At 42.2% G+C, this 25,225-nt stretch overlaps 3 protein-coding genes across 3 annotated transcripts; 2 read left to right on the top strand and 1 right to left on the bottom strand.

The window, feature by feature from the left end:
* Window positions 1-380: 380 nt before the first annotated feature.
* TMEM43 (transmembrane protein 43) lies at window positions 381-9,637 on the top strand (the record flags this gene model as incomplete). Its single annotated transcript, XM_079540599.1, has 12 exons — window positions 381-392; window positions 1,039-1,188; window positions 1,823-1,957; window positions 2,080-2,174; window positions 2,305-2,354; window positions 4,027-4,096; window positions 5,710-5,780; window positions 5,939-6,060; window positions 6,663-6,737; window positions 6,817-6,918; window positions 8,394-8,511; window positions 9,435-9,637. 12 exons carry the CDS (start codon window positions 381-383, stop codon window positions 9,635-9,637), a joined length of 1,203 nt encoding a protein of 400 aa, XP_079396725.1.
* A 3,827-nt stretch (window positions 9,638-13,464) lies between these two features.
* Window positions 13,465-23,046, bottom strand: XPC (XPC complex subunit, DNA damage recognition and repair factor; the record flags this gene model as incomplete). The annotated part of the gene is given in 18 exon segments (XM_079540499.1): window positions 13,465-13,671; window positions 14,293-14,382; window positions 14,910-15,003; window positions 15,331-15,500; window positions 15,968-16,102; window positions 16,502-16,583; window positions 16,834-16,994; window positions 17,467-18,402; window positions 18,842-18,931; window positions 20,099-20,219; window positions 20,422-20,579; window positions 21,074-21,158; window positions 21,253-21,376; window positions 21,665-21,789; window positions 22,497-22,683; window positions 22,768-22,801; window positions 22,805-22,837; window positions 22,843-23,046. Coding segments are annotated over 18 exon segments (3,036 nt in total).
* A 37-nt stretch (window positions 23,047-23,083) lies between these two features.
* Window positions 23,084-24,894, top strand: LSM3 (LSM3 homolog, U6 small nuclear RNA and mRNA degradation associated; the record flags this gene model as incomplete). The annotated part of the gene is made up of 4 exons (XM_079540498.1): window positions 23,084-23,104; window positions 23,363-23,473; window positions 24,395-24,490; window positions 24,814-24,894. 4 exons carry the CDS (start codon window positions 23,084-23,086, stop codon window positions 24,892-24,894), a joined length of 309 nt encoding a protein of 102 aa, XP_079396624.1.
* Window positions 24,895-25,225: the final 331 nt, after the last annotated feature.

The following is a 25,225-nucleotide window of genomic DNA, read 5'->3' on the forward strand; positions in this document are numbered from 1 at the left end:
GCGTCCTTCCCGCCCGCCCCGCTCCTCCTCCGCCGGCACTGCCGCGGCGCCGCTCAGCTCCACGCCGTGACCTCTAACCTCCGGAAGCACACGCGGTGGCCCGTGACATCCGGAAGCGCACGCCCTGACCTCCTTCGCCAGCTGCCGCGCGGCCTCTCCGAAGCGGGAAAGGAGCAGCCAATCCGGGCAGAGCGCGCCTCGGCGCTGGACTACACCTCCCGGCGTGCCTTGCGCGCGCCGCGTGGGAACTACGTGTTCCGGCGTGCACCGCGGTAGCGGCAGAGCGGGGAGAGCTTGCGGGGAGGTGGCTGTGGGTGTGTCTGCTGGTGAGCGGCTGTTGCCGGCGGGCTCTGCGGGCTGCTGAAGGAAAGAAGCTGAAGATGTCGAGGAATGTAAGTTAGGGCGCTGCGTGCGGCGGGCTGCCCGCTCCCGTTGTCCCGTTGCGTGAGGCGGGGTGCCCCGAGCGGCTGTCACGTCTCGCACGGCTCCTGCAGAGCGGCCTCGCCTCCTGCCCTCGCTTGCCGTTACTGCTTGGCTGCCTCCAGAGCTCTGGTGCTCCTCACGCCCTGCGGTGTTGGTTCTCTAACGTAGCAGCGCCCAGGGCGGCAGCGGCGGTTTGTTCTGAGGTCTCTTCTCGTACCCCAAGGTGCAGTGATTGTATGGTGTGCTGGCGCTTGGAAACGAAACGTGTTATTTATAGCTGTGCTGTAGCTGGTCTGGAATTTGGGAGTATTGCTCAGTTAGTCACTGGGTGTGGATACCAAGTAGGGAACGTAGGGTTGAAGGCTGAAGGGTGTGTGAAGGGATGTGCTGAGCTGCTGTTATAGCCGTTGTTTTCCTCTGTTAAGGTTTATTTATTGACTGTATTTCTGATGTCAACATTGTGGTAAGGCATTTAATAAGTGTGGGGAGGTTTAGGTCCAGTGCAAATGGTGCCGTTTAGCAGTGGTTAAGCAGTTTAGCAAAGGTAAAAAGCTTGTTCTGAAACACGCTGTCCCCTTTTATACCAGTGTTACATTTTTGGTTTATCTCCAACAGTTCTCTGATACAGGAAGCAAAAAAGAACATGTCAAAATCACAAGTGAGGCCAAGCCAGGGTTCCTGGAGAGGCTCAGCGAGACTTCTGGAGGCATGCTCATAGGACTCGGGACATTTCTTCTGTCCTTCTACCTTCTTTTTACCAATGAAGTAAGTGAAATACTATCAGTGTTTATACGCAGCTGTAAAATGGTAATGCCAAGGTGACATTCAACTAGTTTTGCATGTATAGGGTCACAGAAATGGTCGTGCTGAAGTTTTATTACTTCATCAGTAGGAAGAGAGCAATGTGCCTGGAGAGGCTGATGCTTATGCTTGGGATGTAAGAATGAAATCATGGAGCCACAGATGTTGCTGTGGAACAGCATGTGATAGAAACAGTGGCAGTGTGTGATGAGAATTAAGATCCTAAACCTATGAGCTCCTGGGGAAACAGGCTGTAGTACTATTGAAAGAAGCTGAATGAACCAGCCATGTTCAGTTCTTCTGTCTCTATCTTTAGATAATGTAGAGAACTCATTTTTAGAGCAGTTGGAATTTTGCTAAAGGAAATAATATTCAACGTTGCAAAAGTGAGGGTGTTAATTAATCTCATTGTTACTTTGTTTTGGTTTTGGACTTGGAGGAGAGTGGTGAATTGCAAGTGTGTATTTCAGATTATGCCTTGAGGATGAACATTTGAGAAGTCCTTGGGGTCTGCAGATCACTTGTCTTCTACCATTTTCGCAGAATAATGACGTGCCATTGATTCTCCACAACTTGATTTTGCTTTTCTTGACTACAGGGACGAGCTTTGAGGACAGCTAAATCTCTTGATGAGGGACTTTCTCTTGTGATCCCTCTTGACAACATTCACAGCGTGTCTCAACAGAATGAGGGGAGTCTGGTGCACTTAGCTGGCGCTCTGAGCACAGCAAAGGTAAATAAAACTAGCATCTTGGATATGGGAGAATCTCAAGTTTGGAGGGATTGGAGTATTGAAATGCTCACAGGTACCTCACTAATTCCTACTGACTTGTGTTTTCTTTGTATTTCCAATAGCCTTTGTTTGATCCCAGCTATGGGCTGTCCGTCCAGGCTGTCAAGCTGAAGCGCAAAGTGGAAATGTACCAATGGGTAGAATATGAAGATTCCAGGTGAATGAAACAGATCTTTAAATGTTGTATTAACAGGGTCAATTGAAACAGGTATTCTGCATTGAGCTGGTGTGTGTGTGTGTGTGTGTGTGTGCTATTTGGCTTCTCACTTCACCCTTTTTCTTTGCAGGGAGTATGAAGAAAATGGTGAGATCAAGAAAGAGACAAAGTACTCATATGGTAAGTTGATCAACAGAAAATCCTTTTGTTTTTATGCCTGTAGCTTTGGGCTTTCCTGTGTATCTGTCTTGAATTTGTTGAAAAACATCTATTTTTTTTTTGTTGGGAAAGAAAACTATATAAAGAAATAAGCAAAGATTCTGTTTGCTAAGTGAATGGCAGCATGTTGAGAGTTTTAGTGTTCATATGAGCTAATGAAAACCTCCAGCACCTTCTGATGTGTGTTGTGGCATTTAGCAAATGCTTTTTTGGCAGGAGGAGAACTGGAACTTCTAATCTACCTGATGGTGGAAAAATACTCTGAGTCATCGTATCTCTGGAGCTTATTCTCTGTGCTTCATTTATCCCCAGCTAAAGCCTATGGACATGTATGTGGGTGTGCAGTGATTTCTGGGTGTGATCATAAGAATACTCCAGCTCAGTGAAGCATGAGACCCTGCAGCACAGAGATAACTAAGGAGCAAAGCTAGTGCTATGAGGAACAGCCATTAAAGAAAAGAACAACAAAAAAAAAAGCTGTGCTCTCAGAATTGATGGATTCTGTCCAGTTGAAGTCTTTATATTACCAGGTGTTGTGGATTGGCCTTGACTGGCAGTCAAACAGCACACAGCTGGTAGCTTGTTTCAACTGCAGTGGGACTGGAGGAGACGATAGGAAGAAGAACGAGAGCTTGTCAAGTCAGACAGGGAGATCTTTTACCATCGTGGGCAAAACAAACTTGTTTTGGGGAGGGCTAACATATTGTCAACAAAATTAAATACTTAATTAGTGATTTGGGTAGTAGCAAAGCACAGTTACTCCCACTGTTTCCAGGCTCAGATTCACTTCAGACATCTCTACCCTTGTTATTGCTTCAGGTTTCACTCAGTGCCTTAAGTGAGGCAGGGAGCAGTGTGGGGGTGGGTTTACAGTCTCTCTGCTACTCTTTATGCCTCATGCTTCTTCCCTACTCCAGTGTGGGGAGGCCACAGATGCCAACCCTGCAGCCCTCCTCACAGGTACCAGAATTTTGACACACAAACCTGGTACACTAGAATATCCTTCACAATGATCCCCACTCCAGTGTTTAGCCAAACTCTCTTCCTTCCTCTCCTCTTCTCTATGGAAGCATAGAGCGTTGTATTTAGTGCAGAGACTGCTCAAAAAAGGGGTCTCTAGTTTTGTAGGAGTTGCAAGAAACCTACTTATACCTATAAGTACTACTTACAAGGAATGTGCTCTGTAGTGTGGAGAGGCTGCTGTGGCCTGAATCAAAGCAGTGCTACGCGTCTGTGACAGTGGCATGTACAGATATCTTCTGTTTTACTTGACTGCACTGAAATCTGCTAGCTCTGGCAGAAATCCCAGGTTCTCCTTGCTTGCTCCCAAAGTGAGGAGCCAGAAATTGAAGCCTGATCAGGGAAGATGCCAACGGCAAATCTCCCACCATGCAAAGCTGAGTTATAATTTTATTCCTAAAGTTCCTTTTTTTTCCTGAGTCCTTCCATTTGTTGTTAATATATTAGGAGATCAGATTTAAGTATCATTATAGACTATCCCATCAGGTACCTTGATGTTAAAAAAAAAAAGTGTAATTTGGAAGTGATTCATTGATTTAGAGGTGTCATCAGTAACTAAGATCCAAGTGGCAGTTATTGCTCTCTTCTCACCCTTCAATATCATTTTCCTTAGATACTGAATGGAAATCCGAAGTTGTGAACAGCAGGAATTTTGATCGAGAAATAGGACACAAAAATCCTAGGTAATTTACCACCAGCACAGTCCCTCTAGATTCTGTCAAAGTATCTGATTGATGATGAGAACTCAGTGATAAATCTTCATGATGTAGCAAAGTAAATGGAAACTCTTTGTCTTTTTGTAGTTGGGAAAAATTAGGTGTAGATAGCAGTTCAAAGCTGCCTAATGGAGCCAGAATCCAACATTTCTGATGGAATGCTGCTCATTAAATGGCTTACATCAGGTTGCTATTTTACTGCTGAACCACATGGATTGCATAGGGGAGAACTGAATGGGTTTCTTTTTGATTTTGGCTAGTTCTTCTATTAAAAAGAGAGTGAGAATAGCAAGCATCCCGCAAGCTTGCTATACCACTTGCATGCTGCTCTTCTAAGCTAGCGTGTATGAACTCAGGCTTATTTATAGCAATTGCCCACATATAACCAGTTTTGTATTTCTCTCAGCTGCAGCATTTTAATTACGTACACTGTGCCATTTTTAGCTTTAAGTTTTATCTTGCTTGCCATCCTCACAGCACGTGTTTGGTTCGTTAGAGTGCAGGATACCATTTGGCAAAAAAAACCAAACAGGGCTTAAATGAAACTTAGAACTCCAGCTAATGTCCGTAACTTTATTTCGGTACTGTGGGCTCATCTGAATAAACTGCCCATTATTTGGAAGTTTCACCTTGGGAAGAAAAATGAAGACCTGTATTTTTGGTTATAAATCCCAAATAACAAAGACCTGTTAAGATGAGAGGGAACGCAAAGAGGATGCAGAGATGGCAAACCTTGTCTCTCTTCTCCAAACACATTTTTTTTGCTAATGAACTTTTTCTCCAAGCATTCTCCAGTAAATCCAAATTTACACTTGAATGTAGGGAATATTTTTTATTAGTACTATTGCAATATATCATTGAAAAGTGCCACATCTAAGAACAGTTCCACTAATTATAGTGTTACAAACCTAAGAGTCTAACTGTGGTGGATCCTTGCCTGAAACAGAACTGTGAATGCAGGCATGCTCTGCTTTAGAACTCATACTTAGCATTAATGAGACTATTTTAAGTGTGTGCACATCTTCCTTCTGCCCATCCATCTTATCTGTTTATGTGATTTAGACAATTTTGAAAATAAAATCTGTTAGTTACTGCCAAGGGCAATCCAGTAGGACTGCTTATGAAAATGAAGTCAAGTCTGTAAGGAAAGGGATCCAGAATTGGGAATTTAGTGACTTGGCCACAATGCAGAGGTATCCTTATTTGGATAAGGTTTGTGATCTAGATTTCTTTAGCAGATAAGTTAAATATTGCAAGTATTCATCTGGGAATGTGATTAATTCATTGTCACTCAAAAAACATAGGGTCAGTGCAGAAAAAGCTAGTGAATTCCTATGGTGTGAACAGAAAGTTGGTCTGGGTGATGAGATGGTCATATCTTGACCTAATTTATTTTAATGGTTCCAATGCTATAAAGTCAGGATGCAATTTCTCAAGGATTTGTTCTCACATCCATTTAGTTCTTTGAGTTTAATCCTGCTGTTTGACACAGCACCTTTGATGTGCTTTGTATTAAATACTGTGAAGCAGTAGTTTGATCATAATTACAGAGCTAATCAGGAGCTCTTTCTGCTCCCCAGTGCGATGGCTGTGGAGTCCTTTACTGCTGTTTCTCCTAACGTCCAGGTTGGCAGCTTTGTCCTTTCCAAAGGTAAGAATTGCTTTGTGCTGACTTTGCGTTGTTTGTTCCAATAGCTGCAAACTTCACTTATTTCCACAACGGTGATTGTTACAAGTGATAATCAGGAAGCCAGCCTACAAACTGGCTGTTAAACATCAGACCTGAGCTTGGTTCTTTGTTCTGCTTAGGTCTTGTGGATAAGATTGATGACTTCAAGCAACTCAGCTTGGCGCACCTTGAGGATCCACATGCTGATGTTACCCGGGGAGGAGATTATTTTTACCACAGTGAGAACCCCAGGCGTCCAGAAGTAAGATGAGAAAGATAAAACCAAAGCAGCAATTACTATTGTGTGAAAAAAGAGTGCTGGGGTATGTCCCATTTCTTTTTAAACATTAAAGAATTTGGAGTGCAGAGCATCGCCAGGACAGAACCATTAGTATGAGTCTCTCCCTTGCAGGAAGCTTCTCATCCTGCTTGCACCTTCATTTTCTGTTTTTGTTTCTTTTTTTGTTTGCCATGCTTTTAGATGGAACAACATTGGATGATGTTGGGAGGTGGTTTCTACTTCTGCCTTACTGAGGACAAAGTTTGTTCCCAGTTAATGCTGCCTGCCCTTCTTTGCCAACAGATGAAATTGCAAGGGATGAACATAGGATCTATTTGATGTTAATGTGTTCCTGCACCTAAATCAGAGAGGGTATTGCAAAGAAACATTTCAGCTGTCTTGTTTTAGGTATCAACTAGGCCCCCAAAAAACGCAGCCTGGCAATCCTAATGGTATCCTCTGGCTTGTCATGAGTGCTCGAGGAAAGTGATGATACAAAGAGTGTTCCCATTAAGCTTTCTTTCCTGCGATTCTCCTTTGTAAATAAAACTCTCTGTTGATTTCCAATATTATCCTTACTTTAGGTGGGAGACCTTCGTGTCTCATTCTTCTACGCCGGTCTAAGTGGACATGACCCCCACCTGGGCTCTCCTGATAAGGTAGATCTTCAGCTCCTTGTGTTATCCATGCTGTGTCCCCAACTCAGTAACCAGTAACATTCTTTGCCTTTCTTCCAAGGTGACTGTGATTGCTCGGCAGAAAGGTGATCAGCTCGTTCCATATCACACCAAGTCTGGAGATGTTCTCCAGATGCTCTACTCTGGGGATCTCTCTGTCGAGGTAAGATATCACACTCCATCACTAAAGGGTTGAAATTGCAGATGGTAGTGAAGAAGCAGCAGTGAAATAAGCTTTAATTCTCCTTCGGGTCTATTACAGAAGAGGAGAAGTAAACTTTGGCTTTTGTCTGTGCTGTATCGAGGTCAAAACATTTATAGCCTGTGTTTTCCTTCCCAGTTTCTGCATGTTTTTGCGTTGGCTGTAAACGCTGTACTTCACCTGTTAGCAGTATATAATTTGACTATAGTTACTTCTGTTCTTTTTTCCCTTTTTAGAAGTAGCTATGGCTAAAGTAATTGTATTAAAAAAAAATGTCAGCTTGTGTTTCTGCTATTGAACATCATTTGCTCTAAGAACTGTTTCTGTGTCTTCTCCTTTTGGTTAGATTTGATTTTTGGTAGCTTCCTTCTTGCCCACAAACACACACATGCTTTTGAAAAGGTCATAAACAAGAACAGTAAAAATCAGGCTTTAATTAAACAAATCATAGGGGATGTATCCACTCTTCAGCCTCTCTTAACAGGGAGGTTAGGCTTGTTTGAAATGTTTATTGCTACTCTGACTGAGAAAGAACCTTCAGGCAGTTCATAATGCTCCAATAAATCCTGCATGCTCAGGCACTTTGGTGATTCATTGACTCCTTCTAGTAGGTTGACTTCCTTTAATGATTGCTTTGTGCCCTGCTGTAGAAGTCCCAGATGTCAGGAATGTACAGGATCTGCCAAAAGCAGACAAAAAGGCTTTATTTTTTTTCTAGAGTTGAAAGGGAGCAGCAGTAGAATCAGCTCTCTGCTGTGAGCTCTGAACCTTCATTAATTACAATTTCATTTCATTGGAAATGAACTAAAAATGAATAAATTATAGAGTCCTTAGGAATACAAATTGTCAGTCAGTCATTTCTGTATCTTTGTCATCTCAGTCATTTTAGCTTAGTCATCTTCTGTATCTTTTTTTCGAGTGCTTTATTATTTCTTGGCCACCTGCATGTGTATTTTTTATATAGGAAGAGGGGCATTCTTGCAAATAGGTGCTTTAAGTTGGTGAAATATACACAAACCTTTTTATCTTCACTTTCCTGCACGCGTCTTGTTTTTTCATGCACCTTTTCTTCAGCCATCAGTGGATCTTGCTGCCTTTTCTGTCTTGCTGCAAACGTAACAAAATCAGGTGTTTCTTTCATGTTACTGCTGTCTTATTTCCCACAGTAATGAGCACTGAAACTCTATGCTTTCTGCTGTGATTACAGAGAGTGCCTGAGGGTGTCTATCTTAATATAGATAAATGCAGGTTTCCTTTGTGCTGCATTTTGAAATCTCGTGTAGTGTGCTTGGATATTGATGTAAAAAAGACCCTGAGGAATGAGCTGCATTGTATCTTCTACTGTTGGCTCTGACTTGCTTTCATAATATACTGGAAAGAGATGGATCTCAAGAGAACTTCAGTATCATTACGTGCACTCTGTTACTTGCTTTCAGGAGGTGTTTCAGAAGGAGCATGAGAGTAACACCATGAAGACCTGGGCCCTCCGTGCAGCAGGCTGGCTGACAATGTTTGTAGGCATCAGCCTGATGACCCGGATTGTTTACACTTTGGGTAGGTTGGTGACAGAAAGCTAAAATGATTTAGAAATAGGATCATAATCTGTAGTGTCCTATGTTGCTCACGTGTGAAACGAATTTCTTTGGAGGCCAGGAGGAATCTTGTTTCTCTGATCTTTGGTTGGATTCGGTCTGAAAGTTACTATAAAAATTGTAGATAAACAGCAGCTCAGCTCCGTATGGCTGCTTTGTGAAGATAAATGACCTCTTACCTCTCTGCCAGTCTCAGAGGCTCACAGCCCTGTGCTACCTGAAATTAGAAGCCAGAGCACAAGTTGGGCTGCTTCTTTCAAGTCTTGCTCTAGCTTCTGCAGTCCACCCACTGTCTACACACATATACAAGTGGTCTTCCCTCAGCAGGTCGTAATTAGTGGTTACATAATAACTTGTCTTTGTATTCAGCGGTACTGTGAGCACTGCAGAGAAAGTTCTGGTTTTTCTCTGATTTAGAGGAATGCTGGAATAAAAGCTTACAGAAAAGTAGGATGATGCCTCAAACTTTGAACATCAAAGCTATCATTTTTCTTTGGTATTCTGTACGCTGTTTTTTATTATTGTTATCTGTATACAGGCAAATGCAAGATCTGTTATTGCCAGAAATTGCTTTTAGCATGCAAATCTTCATTGCCATCAATTTGTTCCATAGCTGCAAGACTAATAGTCTGTGTTGCCTCATAAGCCTTGAATAAGACTTCAGACTTAATTTTGCATGACTTCCTGTCTAAAGAGATGAGGATGCTCTTGTCTTAGATGTTCAGATGTTACTTATTTATCAGTGCCTTGAGGATGCTCTCCTGAAATGCCTTATGCAGTGCCCTACTTGAGTTTGATTGCAATAGTTTGTGCAAATCCTTGGCATAAGCAAGGAGTCCTTGCAAATGACAATCAACTGTTTTCTTCCTTTAATTCTTTCTGCAGTGGACTGGTTTCCTGTTGTTCGAGATCTGGTTAACATCGGATTGAAAGCTTTTGCCTTCTGTGTGGCCAGCTCACTCTCACTTCTGACTATCTCCATTGGCTGGCTCTTCTATCGCCCTGTCTGGGCTTTGCTGATTGGGTTGCTCTCTGTAGTTCCAATTGTGGTCGCAAGATCCCGGATTCCACCAAAGAAGCATCAGTGAGAAAGAGGTACCCGGGTTCTGCACTGTATCCTGGTTAGAAGCTTTTTAAGTGCATTTCTGTTCTGGTTACATTGCTTACAGTACATCGTGGTTCAGCAGTGTGAGCCCAGATTTGGAGAGGGGTTTGAATGTGGCTGTTGATAAATGTGTCGTCTGAGAAAAAGATTACTATGGAATGCTACTAGTAGGAATTCAGTGACACTGACTTCAGGAGAAAATAACAAAAACATTGGGGAGCATCTGTATTCGTTATAAGTCAGTGTAAAAGTACCATTTATCTTTCATCTGTTACTAATTCACTCTGATTTGAGAACTGGCAAATTCTCATTGGCAGGTGGGGCACCTTGTGTATTGTGGACAAAGTGCCAGCTTCATCACATGGACTGGTGTGAAATCCTTGGGAAATACATGTGTGTACCTGCCTCTGACAGTCCCTCCTTCTGCTACTTTTTCTCACTTGTACAATCATGTATACTGCGTTGGCTAAAGTGTTTGAAAGTGCATTGTTAAAGGAAAAACAACTTTTGACACAATACTTCAGTAACGTGGATTCATTTGAGCTGGGGATTTTGAAAGTAACTTGGAATCTCCAGTGGCCAGGTTAGCAGTGCTCTGAGGCAGGGAAGATATGTCAGAGAGCAGAGACTTTTCTCAGTTTTTAAAGAGGTCTGAAGCTGTTCTTGGGTAAGCACCCGAAATGGTGGAGTTCTGTAAAAACACTGAATTGCTCTTATTTAAGGAGATACTCAAAGGTCACTTGCCTTTAATTTTAAAAATAAAACCTGCTGCCTTGAAGTACAATTGATTAACTTCTATCATTGAATGCATATTCTTTAAAATATTTGGTTTTGCTGTATTTGTCTTTTTGAATTTTGTTTGTCTTTTTGAATTTTGCTTGCCAAGAACAATGAAAATATTCCATGAAATTAAATAATGAACACATTTCTGCCTGATTAGTTTTTGTAGACATAGTAGCTTGAATTTTGAGCTTTATATCATGTTAATACAGCTTCCTGTTGTGTTGCAATGGCTCAAGCTTACAGGTTTCTGCTGTAAATAGTTCTTGAGTTCAGGCGATCTTGTTGTGTTTTGAAGTCTCTCTAGATAGCTCGTTTGGCTTCCAGGTGTGCCCTACCAACATGTTTTTCCTTCTGTAAGTACACATAATTCAGTACAAAAATGTCTTCAGTGAATACATTTTTTGAAGGAGAATTATGACTGTATTCCCCATACCAAAGGAAATTTGCTTCTATGTATGTTCAAGTTAGTGTTTCCTAAAAATGTTAGTACATGGGAGGTTAGGTTTATAAATCATAAGCATTTTGAGATGTAGTAATTTATATTACTAGCTTCAATTTCCTTTAATTCTTAGTATTCTTGTGGTCTCGTGTTTTCAATTTCACCCTTTCTGTTGGTGAAAGCAGCAGCAGTGAGTGAAAGGCAGGGCACGAAGCTGACCTGTGTTAGTGACCCAGCAGTCTCTATCTGCTGCTCTTTCTCCATGCACTCCACTGGGGAGAAAAACAAAAGTTTTGAACAGCTGTTCTACCAATGATGCAGGAAACTGATCAGCATTGCCATATTGGAGATGGTGCAATTTTCTACAGAAGTGCTGAGCTTTTTGTATATTTAATAAAATACCATTTTCAGAAAGTTGGTCTGTAGGCTTCTTTTTCATTACCTTTAAGCACTGCATATTTCATGTCTAGGAACAACAGCAAGTGCGTGGAGGATTAGTTTGTAACTCTGGATGAACACGTTTTCCACTGTTGGTGGAGGCAAATGTGCAGATGGGTTTTATGTAACCTGTAACCTCACAGCTGTCATCTGGTCCATATGCTTGATGATAAGGCTGATTCCAGCCTACCAGTGATGTTTTTACTCCTCTTCTTTGCTCTTAAGAAATAGCTTCCTTGCCTCCATGGGATCATCTGAGAAGTATGGTCATCTGACTTGACTGGAAACAACTTTTTTAAGAGAGAGTGGAGGCTTACTTATGCATTCAGCAGTTTAGAACATTTTCATCTTACATGCTCATCTGCACACAGAAACATGCAAAACTGAAGAACTTAACGTTTCCCAGGGTAGGTATCCAGGTGGAGCCAAAGCTCTCTTTCATTGCACGTACACAAATATTTCTATCGAAACAACTGAAGCAGTATCTTCCTTACCTGCTTAGCACAATCTGACAGAATGTGTATCTGCCTGTCAATAACTGTTCCCTTCTGCTTTGCTCTCCCCTAAACTGTATCTACTCATCTTTCGCATGCTTGGTTTGAGAGAGCTGTCTGAACTCATAACTTCGTGCATTTAAGTACGGTCAGGAAGTGCTGAGTCACTGTAGTACAGCTGCTGCCAGCTCCCTTTTGAAGCAAATGAAACATTACTGATGCCAGCTGGACTTGGATCCTTGCATTCAAAATACTCACAGTGTACCCTGCGTAACTGTGCGACCATTGGCACTGGAGGAACTCTGGTCTCTCTCATCCCCTGAAATTTCATCACTTGATGTGAGATTTTTTTTTCCTTGAAGTCTTCTGAGCAATCATGCCTACCCACCAAACCCCGTGTTTTTGTTTTAGAAGTCAGTGGTAAAAACTCAAAAAGATGACCCTTCACATCAATTCTGCAGTATCCTGGGACCTGTTTGTGATTTCTAGAAATAGCACTCCTTATAGTGCTTAGTTGTATGAGAGAATCCTTACAGGTAAACTGAGCTGCTGCCAGAAGAGAGGAGTGATAGCATTAATTAGTTTATTTGTTCTACAAATGCAGTACAAAAATATGTATTTTTTTAGGGTAGTTAATTGAAAGCCATTTTCTTGCATATGTAGCTTTTCTCTGTAACAGTATTCAGCAACAAGTAGACTGGATTCACCTCTATTTTTAAAGAGACAGTGTATGTATTTTTTTTTAAATACAGCAAAAGACAGAAGAGTATTTCTGCCTGTACAGACTTCACATTCCTCTCCTAACAGTTTTTAATTGTTTAGGTACTGGATAACATTTACAAAAGCTGAGTTTCACTGACTTTCACTTCTGCCAGTAACACTTGGCCCAGATCTACGTTTGGATCCAGAATAAAATTTATAGTCTTGCTAAAACAAAACAAATAAATGTGTATATTTTTGATTGACTTAAGATGACATATTTAATCTTAAGTTTGCCATGAAGACAGGGCTTCTTCTTTCTAATGCACAAGATACCTGCTGCAGACTGAAAAGCCAAAGTTGAGTTTTCATAAAAGGCACGTGTATTCTTTAGAAAGGAAGTTTTCAGGTTCATCCAAATCTTTATTGCAGGCTGCACACCACGTGAGGTATTTCCCTCTCTGTGACGCTGAGACTAGAACTCTACTCACTACTGATTTGGATAAGGTCTGATTAAAATACCAAAGAGGATGTAGTGGTCTCTTGACTAGCTTACCACAGACTGTTAAATAGCAGCTGCATACTTCAGTTCTGGGCAATCAGGGAAGAAAAATGGTGAGGAGAAAATTGGGAAGAGGCAGTGCTAATGGAAGTAGTGCCTCAGAATGCATTTGTTACAGTGCTGAGTGAGACAGAGGAGCGTGAAAAGCCCAGCTGTGTACAGATGGTGATCTTGGAAAGTACAGCTGCACATCTGCTTCTCCTAAGTTCAAGGATTAACAAATGAACTTAATTACCCACAATAGCAAAAGAGATTCTTGGTGCTGAATTTGGTTGATTCCCCGATAGCTCAGAAATGCAAATGAACAGAAGACTAAGTCTTTAACTGGCATAGGATGCTTTTGTTGTGACGGTTCTGTTCTTGCGTTGGGAAAGAGCAAGAAATGCTTGTACTTATTACAGTTTCTCAAAAGGAAACAACTGTGCTGCTGCTTCCTTCTTTTCTCGCTTGCTTTTTCTGGTTGTCTTCTCTTTCTGCTGCTCTGCCTGGCGATTTCGGGGCCAAGAAATTTCCACATCTCCTCCTGCAGTCCCTGAATTTGGGCCTTCTTCATCAGAGGAGAATCCTGCTCCTTTCTCTGTCTGAGGTGCTGATGGCTCAGTCTGGAGAAAAAAAAAAAAAAAGAAAACAGGCATGAAAATGGAAAATAATCATTTGTAGCTGCTCCTTTCTAAAAAGGCTCATTTTCTCTCAGTGACATTCCAGAAGTTGAATGCTCTGGTTTGGGCTTCTTGCCCAAAGCAGTGTGTTTCTATTTCTAGATGTCAAGCACTCTTTCAACAACAAGCTACGTATTTTTGATCAGAGATGAATAAAAATAAACTAGCTTTAAAAAGATCGTGCTTTTCTAAGTAAGGAAAGGATTAAGAACTGAACTGTCTGATTTCATAAGAAAAGAAAAAAAGTAGCCCACTGACCTTGCTAGCTATTTACTTGGCTTGGAGGAAAAGATCCAGGAAGGGAGATATGTCAAAATAGAAGAGCAATATACAAACAATGATGCTTTGGGCAAACACTGATCTCTTCTTAAGCAATAATTAATCTTTCATGGACATGACTCTGTTGGTTTTCTGGTGTAGGCTTTTTTTAATTGCTAGTCAAACATTAAGAGGAAAGAGAAAACTTCAGAATGTGCTCCTCTGGTAGACAAATAACACACTGGAGATGCTAGAAAAAATTCCCTTGGTACAGAAAGCGAAAGCACTAATGGAGATGCAGAATACCTTGATGGAGTAGCGCTGCTTCAGTCTCTCTCTAATGAGAAGCCCTTTTGTCAGCAACTTCCAGTTTCCCAGAGCTCTCTTCTCACGCTTCTTTTTGTTGTCATTGAAAAGAAAAAATACTATTTTAAGTTCCAGTGTATCAACACTCGCAGAAGACAGAAGTTTAAAGACTTTGAAAGGAAATTGAAAGAAAAAAAAAAAGAACCACAACTCAACAACACACCACCAACTTAAATGTGTCACATTGAAAGATTATAGGCTGGTAGGATTCTTAGGAATACAGTGTATTGGTGACAACGTATCTGCTAAATACATGAATTACTGTCCCTTTCTGAAGTAAATTACACTGGAGCCTCCTTCAGAAGTTTAACATGTATGCCTTACTTTTTTTTCTCAGCAGCTATGGAAAGCTATTCCAAAGTACACTCTATTTCAGAGATTGCTGCACACTTGTTTGCACTGCAGTGTTAAAAGAAAACCCCAAATGAAGCATTTGAGGAAATGCAACCTGCCTCTCTTCACAGAGCTCTGTCTGTTACATATACAGCCTACCTTTGATTGTTTACAGCTTAAATTGAATTAAGCAGTAATAAAGTGCCTGCAAAAATAATTCTCACCTCCTTCTCCTTCTTTTCTATTTCTGCTTGTTCATTCTCCCAGGCAGCAATCAGCACCTCTTTATATTCTTCACAGACAACGTAGCCATCAGTACTAGGAAGGAAAACAGAATCCCCTGTTAGCTACTAGAAGAAAAAAGAAAGGGAACAAATGCTTGCTGACTCCACCAAACCAAAAGCTGCTGACAGAACAGGCTAGTTGTCTCCTAGGGTGTAAATGTGTAATTTATCACCCATTCCACCTCCCTCCCCCTTGAAGTGCAGACCCTATGAGTGTATAAGGTCACTTCTGTGTGCCAGGGCCATTGACTCTACTACCACAGGTAGCACAACAGAGAAGGATGTGTTGTCCATGGCACAGAGTATACAACTTCTGCACAGCATCAACATTCATCGCCTTAAATAAAGCACCTTTACATACACTGCGTGTGAGTAGCCACCATGGAAGTCAAATCCAGTGACAGCTTGAGCACAGTCAATGTCCAACTTCCGTGCCAATCTGTTCAGGTTGGGGAGCCTAAGCTGCACACAACCAACAGGTAACATAGAGGGCAGGAACAGATAGACGTTTCCATATTCATTCCGAGGAACCTGGTATTGCAAAATGAAAGAGAAATGATGACACTGCTGCCTTCTGGAGAGAGGCAAAAATCTCTGCTTCAATTCAATGTCTCTCCCCTCTTTCTGACCTGCTGCATTCTACTCTGGTATTCTATTCGTATTCATACTGCAAGGCACAGGCTAAATTTAACTGTGTGGTTGTCTCCTAATTATGTTCTCTGACCCAGCCTCATTACTGTGGCTGTAATGCTGAGAACAAGCAAAACAAAGATGAAGTTGGAAATTACATTGATTAGAAAGTTGGACTTAGGAATAAAAGGCATCGATGAAATTTTCACCGTTCCCTCCTGGCTTTATTTACCTCAGAACTCTTTAAGCCCGAATCCAGCTATTATTGACTGATCTCACCTTTGAAACGTGCAATTCCCAAAAAAATAAAGCCCACAGCTTCATAAGAAGCAGTTCCTTTAACACCAGCCCTCTGCTTTCCCAGCTACCTTTCCATCCACTGCTATGGGTGGCTGATACTCCTCTGTCTGCCAGCGACCAAACAGCGCCAGGTCCGCTTTGTCCCGGTTTGCAGGCTCTGCAAGGCGTGCCTTCCTCGCCTGGTTGGAATAGCCCTTCACCATCTGTGCAAATACAGTGATCAAACTCGTAACGGCACAGAAACAAGCTGTTAGGGATTTCAGACTTTCCCAGGATAGTAAAGGAGAAGACTCTGGAAAAGAAATGATGCCTACTTCCTGTCTTCAGTATTTATCTCTCATAAATGATATCCCAGCTACTGTGCACTACGGAGCTAGATTCTCAGTTTAAGTGAAAGTCGTAGGATGCCTTTAAAGAAGATGAAAAGGGTGCAGTTCTACAAGATACCCTTGAGGTAATGGAATCACAACTCAGATACCACATGCAAGCAAGAAAACCACATCTGCTAACAGAAAGAATAAAAAAAGAAACCAACAACAAACAAAGCTAAGCTTGAACTTCAGAGAGCAGATGTTGCACAGGAGGAAGCCAAACCCTCTTACTTTGTAAGGCACTTCTCCAATCCTCACCACTCGAGCCTGCTTAAGCCAAGTGTCCTTGGAGTGGAGCGTGTGTACACAGTCTCTAAAAAGACCAAAAGAAAGCAAAGACAAGCATCAGAGACTTCCAAACCGTTATTCACATGCTAGGAATGGTTAAAAAAAAAAAAAAAAGTGCACCTAAATGGTATGCAAATTCTGTCTGAGTAGCTAAATGTCTCATGCTGTCTGTGCATGTGGCCTGTGTCCACTGCAATACCACTGTGGTCAACACACAAACTAGCTCTAATTAGTTATAAAGATCACAGACACACACACAACTGTGCACCACTCACCTCGAATAAACAGCCTCTCCCCTGCAGTACCCTAGGATAGCAGCTGACTCAGGATAGATGGCCTGATATTTCAAGAGATGCCTCTTCAGTGCATACAGAGGGTGGTTTTTGTACTCTCCAATTGCTGTTGGTAGAGGCTGATCTTGAAGCTTAACCTGAAACTTTAGGAATTAAGCAAAAAGAGAGTTATTTCATAACTACGTTGCACTAGCCTTTTCAGAAATCAAGAATGATCATAGTGTGGATTAATGGAAAAAATATTAGAAAAATAATCAGATGAACTAAGGGACCAAAGAACTCTTGTTGCAAATAGACAGTTAGCTGTGCACCCACTTCTATATATCTTAAAGAATCTGCCCAAGAGTAACACCAGGCTGCACAGAACCACGTCATTAAGTTTCCAACATGGGCTGCCCAGTGCTTTTGCTGTCCAGATTTCTCTAAACAGCCTCCATTTGATTATTACTTTAATCTTATCATTGCATGCTCCCTTTAAAACTTGCTCATTCTGAATATTTCAAGCTCAAATACAGCCCTCCTTCCTCATGGAACCATTCCTAACGATTTTTGCATGAATGGAAATCCAGGGACTGGACCTATGCTAGTAAATGTCCCATATAACTTATCATTTACCTCTGTTTCCTCCTTCTTGTCTCTATCTGCAAAGGGACTTTTATATGGCTGCAGTGTGTCTTCCCACCACTCAGGGTCCACGCGTTTCTTCCTTGTCGTGGTCATCCACACTGGGTCGTATCTTTGTGTCACATCCTTGACACTCCCATCATTGTCAAATCCCACAATATAGGAGAGTGGCTTTGTGGCATATGTGAAGCACTGCTGGGGCTGGCCAACAATGCCATGCACACAGTCTACACACACCCACCTGTCCTCACGTTCAAGGAAAACCTCTAGCCACTGGTCTGTGCCAACCACTTTCTGTACCATCTGCTGCCCATCATCCTCATCACTGGAAATTATTTTGTTTCTCTTTCTCTGTGCCTGAGGCAAGATCCGAGCTGTGCTTTTTGCTGGTCTTGGCTCAGCTCCCAAAGAATTTCTGGATAGCCTTGATTCCGAAGTCTCACTTTTGGGGCTTTTCATAGTCATTGCCTTTGATTTCTGGGCACCTCGTGAGCTTCTCCACTTTTTAGAGACAGTTTCAAAGTCCTCATCGGAGATATCACTTTCCTCTCCTGAAATCTCAAAGTCAGAAACACTACCCTCATCACTTCCACTCTCTTCTTTGTAACACACTTTGGAGGCCACACGTCTCCGCCGACTGTTCTTGGTTCTGACCGGCACATCTTTTTCCCCTAAACCACTGTCCTCATTTCCAGTTTCCTTCTGTTCCTTATTGCCTGTTGTCAGTTTTGACTTGTGTGTCCTTTTGGTCTGAGCACTTTTTGTTTTCTTTGACTCCTCATTGTCTTCTTCACTTCCTGATGATTTCTCATCCCGTTTGGCTTTTTTGCAAGGGCATTTTTTTGCCACAACTTTGGGTGTTGTGCCTGAGCTCTCCTGCCCCTCAGAGGTACTGCTGAGCGACTGCTTCTTGGATGTGCTTTTTTCCTGCAAAGAAAGAGGCTAGGTCACTTTTACCATGCCTAAGAATACAAAAAAAAAAGAGAAAAAGACTGAGGTCAGCATAAAGTAAATACAGACCAAAGACTGGCCAGAAACACGGTCAATTTATCTTAGGGACTTGAAAACTTCAGGTAAATGACTGAAGGAAGATGTCCCCCAGCAGTATTTGCTGTGAAAAATTTAAAGAAATTTAAAACCACTAAAGCATGAGAAGCCTTTGCTTAAACATACACAACAGGAGGTGGTTTGTTTTTGTTTTAAAAAACAGGAAACCTAAGGATTTGCATCTGCTGCAATATAGACAAAAAACAATGTCATGACAGTGCTTCATACAGTGATTCACCTCAAGTTACAACCAGGAAGCTTTGTTGCTCCTTCTGGGGAGCAACCAATTAGGGAATTTTACACACCAAACAAAAACTACCTTTGCCTTTGTCTCCTTGAGAGGAATGGGCTGTAAGGACAGCACCAGGCGACACAGCAGCTGCAACGCCCTGAGAATAATTAAAAATATCTGCAAAAGATAAAATAAACCATGTTCAAACTTTTTTTTTTTTTTTTTTTTTAAGGTATATGAAAAAACAACTTGAAACTCTTTCACATCCTGGGTTCTGTCAGAAACCATTTTCGTTCTTGTCTTTTACCCAGTGCTGTAGACACCAACACAGATGTGTAGCCCAGCTACTATAGCATCAAAGCACTGTACTGTCTTCTCTGGCTCTTATGTTCAAACAGTGACAGAGCTCCTGCTGTTAACTCACAGAAGAAGAGCCAAAGCCTAAAGAGGCCAAGTGACTCACCCTGATGGAGCAGGCAGTACGTCACCCAAATCTATCTATCCTCCACCTGCCTCCCATTCTTGAAGCAAATTGAGTAAGATGTCTCTAAATCCACCCTCCCAAAGGTAGCCAAGGCCAACTATGTACCATCAACTGAACCCAGAAGAAACACCAGCAATTCAGAGAATGTCATTACAGTCCCAGCTGAGTGGCTAATAGCTTAGAACTGCCAACTGCTTTCCTGCATGGGAGTCAAAAGAAGCTGCCATTAGTGAGTGTCTAAGCAAGGTTTGCTTTGCCTTTACCTCCTACCACAGAAAGTGACATTTTGTATTTACACAGCATGCTTGCAAAGACATCACAAGTACCACTTCCTGCTCTGCAGTACAGAAGCTGCAACATCCCACTACATTAGCAACAGGGCACAGCTGCAAGCCACACACCTGCAAAGCAGCAGCTCTTTCAAATGTCCTGTCAATTTCATCTCCTGTTTCTCCTTCCCTTGATTGTTCTACCAAAATAATCCAAGAATTTTCTTACTCAAATTAGTACTACAAGAAAAACCTATAAACTGGTTTTCCTTGACTTATACTACTAAAAGCAATACGAAGAAGCCATAGCATGCTTATAAACAAGTAGTTCTATGCACTATGCAAAGCCATCCATGGAAGATAAACCATGCAGTGGTACCAATAAGAAGTAGAGGCTTCAGTTTTAGTACAGTTCAAACTGAAGAATTTAATCGCAGAAGGATTCCAGATAAAAATACAAAACAAATTAAAAAACAGGAATCACCTCACTCACCAACCTGTTTCTTCACACTGATTCCTCAAACACCACTTTGTTCACAATGATCTAGCATCCAAATTCAGCAACCAACCCTGCACTTCCCAGTCACTTACATGAACCAACTCTTCATCATCTCGTGCAGCATAGATGGCAAAGCGCCTCTCCAAGGTCGACTGAAGGGGCTCTCCTTTTTCACTGGAAAGTTCATCATTGACAGTGAAGGTTCCAACAAACCTGAAATGTGAGGTACCCATTTATTGTCTACTGTTGTGAACGTACTCCTAAACTTCACAGTTCATCCCTTCCTTCTTTACTAAAAACAGTCTTGTGTTTAAAACAAAAAAAATCAGTGAAGAATTGTAATTACATGTACCCGTGTCCCTGAACCCTGGCTCTATATTTTATGTGATAGTAGGACTAGGAGAGAGTATATTACCATTTCACCAAGTTGGAAATGTAGAGAAGGTCCACTTGGCCTGCAGGAACTTTTGTGAAGTGTATGGGGATGATGGATAGACCAATGGCATGAAGATCTGGCTGGCTGCAGATCCTGTTCCTATAGAAACCATTTGCTAATAAACACAAGAGGTGAACCTGAGAGAAAAAAGTTTCTATAGTGAGTTCACAAGAGATGTTCTTTGCTGGAACTATTGTCCAGGGTGATGACCAGGATGCCTCTAATGCTCCTTTTGACAGAGACAGGCAACAATAAAACCTCCCGAGGACAAAAAGGGTGGGCACAGCACTGACCAGAGTCCCAAGGCAGTAAAGCCTTGCAGTATACCTATCGGTGTCTCCTGTTCTACATCTGACGGACAGTTTAACCCAAGCAGAACAAGCAGAAGCACACAGCAGAGAAACATACACCCTACTTGAATCTGCTTTCATTTAGAAGTCTACTAATTCAGTGACTGATGTTTCTAAGTTACAGTTGAGAAAAAGGCCAATGAGCACCTGTCATGAATACAGCCTTTTTATTTTTTCACTTCCAGCCATGGCCCCAAATTATTTTATTCAAAAACTACTTTCTTTTTCATTAAATATCAGTTCAGAAATCTCAAGCACAATGTTTTCTTTGTGACCAATACCTTATGTGTGTCCTCACGAACTTCCTTAGTGAAACGTTTAATCATTCTCCGAACATAAGTCTCAAACTCAGCTTTCCTTTTCTCTCTGCATAAGATTAGAAAATAAAAGGATATTATGGTTTCTTGTGTATCTGCCTTCCTAGATTCCTGAGCTGCTCTCTACTGCCTTCCGTTTTCACCTTCTCTCTCTTCTCTTAAGTTGTTCTGGGGTTTCAATCTCTATCTCAACAGGGTTGCTTGGCAGCACCGCTGCTGGAAGAACAGCACCTTCTTCTAACTTATCCATGACAGGCTCCTGGAGTTCTGGGAAAAAAACAGAGTATTACTAGATAATACATGAACAGTGAATAATATGGCAACAAATAGTCAAATTCAAAGCACTACCTTTAAGGCAGCAGTTGTATGTTTCTTTCCTGCTTTGGAACTATTCCAAAGTATTGTGAGATAAGAGCTTTTAATACAGATACGCACGTGAAGCATACTCTAAAGTATACAAAGTATACAAAATGAGGAATGGCTCAAAAAGCAAATTAGAAAAGAACCTATTGCATACAAGCATATTTACAACTTAAATAGACATGCAGTTGTTACCCTCCACGTCCTCCCATTCATCTTCACTTTCATCATCATCATCAGTATTGTCTTCATCCATCTCTTTTTTAATTGGAGATTCTCTCTTCAATTTTATCTCCTTCTGAGGGGCCTTCAGTGAGTCACTATTAAAATTACAAAATTAGTTTTAGCAGCAGGAAGTGCAAGGGTTTGTTCATTTGAAAATGGAAGAGAAAGAAAACAAAAATGAGGAAATAAATGAAGCATCGTCTCTGCATCAGTAACAACAGATGCGAAGGTTTTGAGTATTTGACAACTGAACCGTGTGTGTCTGTAAAGTGAGCCATCTTTGCCATGAGTAACTGCAGAATAACTGTTGAGCAACAGTGTTTCAGTGCAAACACAGGTCCTGGTTCTGACAGGTTGTTTGAATGAAGATGACTGAACGTAAAAAAAATGACCCATCTTTCCTAAGAGCTTGTATGAATGAGTTCATTCAATCATTTGTCTTGACTGAGACTTCACAGCATAACACCCAATGATTTGGTTGGCCAGTGAAATGATACTTATCGCTTTTATTCTTCTCATTAATACATTCCCCATAGAAATAGAAACACTACCTTACAATTATGACACCAATTTGAAAAGGCTCAGATATTTGCTTGCCATGCAGACTGCCTTCCTGAGGCCGATCCTGCCATCAGTGGGGCAGTACTTCTGTACAGCTGTGTGTCCCAGACAAACTAAGCCAGCCTGCCAGCTTAACATAACCCCTTCACATGATCATCTGCAGCAAAGGGCCCCACACAACATCCAACCCACAATGAGCTACAGAGAGCGTGCAATCATGATGAACAACAGGTAAGCTCACCTGCACGTTTGCTCTTTGTGACAAGTCCTTTTATTTTCAGGGCTTTTCTCATTTTCTTTTGCTCGCCGTTTTTGTTTTGAAGGCTTATCTGCTGACTTGGCAACTCCAGCATCACCATCGTCCTTCTTCCCAGCTGCAACTCCGGCTCTGCTCTTCTTTACGCTGCGTTTTTCCTCTACAAAATCACCTGCATCGGAAAGAAAGACGTTTTCTTCGAGGACACGATCTCAGCCCTACGGATACCCGCAGCGATACCTCCGCAGGCTGCAGCCTCCAGCCTCGGCCAGGCGGAACGGCGCCGTCCGTCACTGGGGGCTGCCGAGCTCCGGGCTGGCGGGCTGTCTGACACCCCTACCCTAGGCACAGAAGCCGGGCGTCCCGCACTCACCCTCCTCGCGTTCCTCCTCGCGTTCCTCCTCGCGCTCCCGCCGTGCTCCCGCCCCCCCCGGCCGCCTTTTGCCGGCAGGCTCCCGCACGACGGACGATTTGCGCTTCCTCGCCATAGCGGCGAGCAGCCCCGCCCCCCTCGGAGGGGAAGAGGCCGGGCCATAAAGTCTCGCGAGAGAGCGCGGGAAGCGGTTTGAAAGATGGCGGACGAGGTGGATCAGGTGAGCGGATCCGCGGTTTTCTCCGGGCGAGCGGCGCCGCTGCGGCCGGCCCGGTGGCGTGGTGAGGCGGCGGGGGCCTGAGGAGAGGGCGGGCGCCACGTCTGCGTGCCTTCGCTCTGCCGTGCGGGTTGTCTGCTTCTGTGTGGATGCCGGGATTTGAGGGAGCGTTTCAGAACGCCTGCTCGCAGAATGGGCAGTGAAGGAGTTGGCGGGCCGTTCCTGTGTGAATAACTCCGATTGTTTCGGTTTTGTTTGCAGCAACAAACAACAAACACCGTCGAGGAGCCCCTCGATCTCATCAGGCTCAGTCTGGATGAGCGCATCTACGTGAAGATGAGGAATGACAGAGAGCTCAGAGGCAGGCTGCACGTGAGTACTGATGCCCTGTTATTACAGCCATCTGCTGTGCAGTGCAGTGTGCTCAGCAGCGACGCTTGGTTTGTGCAGTGCTCTGCCAGAGGTTCTGAAGGTGCATTTGTTTTTCCTTGTCATCTTCTAAATTCCAAGTGATTTGTTCCTCTGGTTTTGGCTTCTGTTTCCATGCCTGCGAAATAAGCAGTAATGATGCAGGCATCCTCTTGTAAGGGGCTCTTGGCTCTATTAAGAAGGAAATGTGTTTATCACACAGCTATCTTGTTGGGCAGACCCAGTGACTCTGTGCTCTGTACTTAACTGGGTTCTCTCCAAACTTCATTTGTTTTGTGTCCCCTTTTGAGAGTGATGTGTCTCCTAGTGGGACAAACTTTTGTGTCATCCTTCTGGACTATGGTACTGTGCTGAGGAAGAGGACCAGTTTCCCATGTGTTAACTGGGCCTCAAATTCATTTGGGAACACAAAGGTGAGGACAGATCCGTGATGCACTGGCATAATTCCTAACTTCCTTTTGTAGGGTGTTTGGAACATGTGCTTAATTAAAATTTTTGTACTATTGTTTGAGTTACAGCTTTCATAGCTGTAAACAATCAATCCCAGAAATCTGGGCTGATAGCAAAGAACATGTAGTTGGATTAATGGATAATAACAAGAATAAGCTTGTCCATCTCTGAGAGTTGGTGTGTGTGCTCCAGAAGGAGAGTTTCAGTGAATATAAAAGCCTTACTTATGCTGTACTGTACTGCCTGTTGGCCTTTGTAGTTGAACTTACAGCTAACTGATATATCACGCTCACACATGATACATTTTGGTCCAAATCAGATTAAAATAATTTTGTTTGAGTGTCTTGCTAAAATTATGGTTTTAATGAGTTTGTGCTTGAATTTTGGAAGAAGTAATAAACTTTGTTCTTACAGGCATATGATCAGCACTTAAATATGATTCTGGGTGATGTGGAAGAAACTGTAACAACAATAGAGATTGATGAAGAAACATATGAAGAGATTTATAAAGTAAGGACTTCAGTGTCTTTATCTCCATAGAAAACCTCTCTTAAGCTAGATTGTCATGTAGTCAAAATAATGTATTGATAACTGCACCTTTTGGGCTAAGATCTAGCAGATGTTTCAGGCAAATTGTTATGAAAGCACAAAGGACATCCATGTGCTTGTTGATTTTGATATCTTCAGCAGAACAGGAAGTTGCATGTTTGACCTTACTTGTGTTGGAAGATGCTTCTGGTGTCTTGTTAGGATTGAATTTTGTCACGTGCTTAGCAGATGTGTTCTGTATACTGCTCCTTTGTAAATGTAATCTTTTCTTTGCTTCTTCATAGTCTACCAAAAGGAATATTCCGATGCTCTTTGTCAGAGGTGACGGCGTTGTGCTTGTAGCTCCCCCACTGAGGGTTGGCTGAAGCAACCAAGGATTGAACCTTCTTGGAAGGTTTCAGGCTCTTGGACAATTTGTTTTGATCATGTCTCAATATTGTGTACACATTTTTATAGAATGTTTTTGCCAGTTCTTTGTGGAAGAGGAATGACTTTTTCTTGCAGAAAGTACTTGTCAGCTGAAGCAGTGTAAGAATAACCTCATTTGCCCTGAATTACTGTAACTGCTGTAAATGAGCTGTGTGTGACATAAGTAAAAGAACCCTGTATTTTTCAATATTGGGAATAGCAGTGTCTTTTTTTGTTTTAAATAAATTTGGTTTATCTTTCAGATTTGATGTGTTATGTTTTTGTTGA

The sequence above is a fragment of the Tetrao urogallus genome (assembly GCF_951394365.1).
Source record: "Tetrao urogallus genome assembly, chromosome: 10".
NCBI lineage: Eukaryota > Metazoa > Chordata > Aves > Galliformes > Phasianidae > Tetrao > Tetrao urogallus.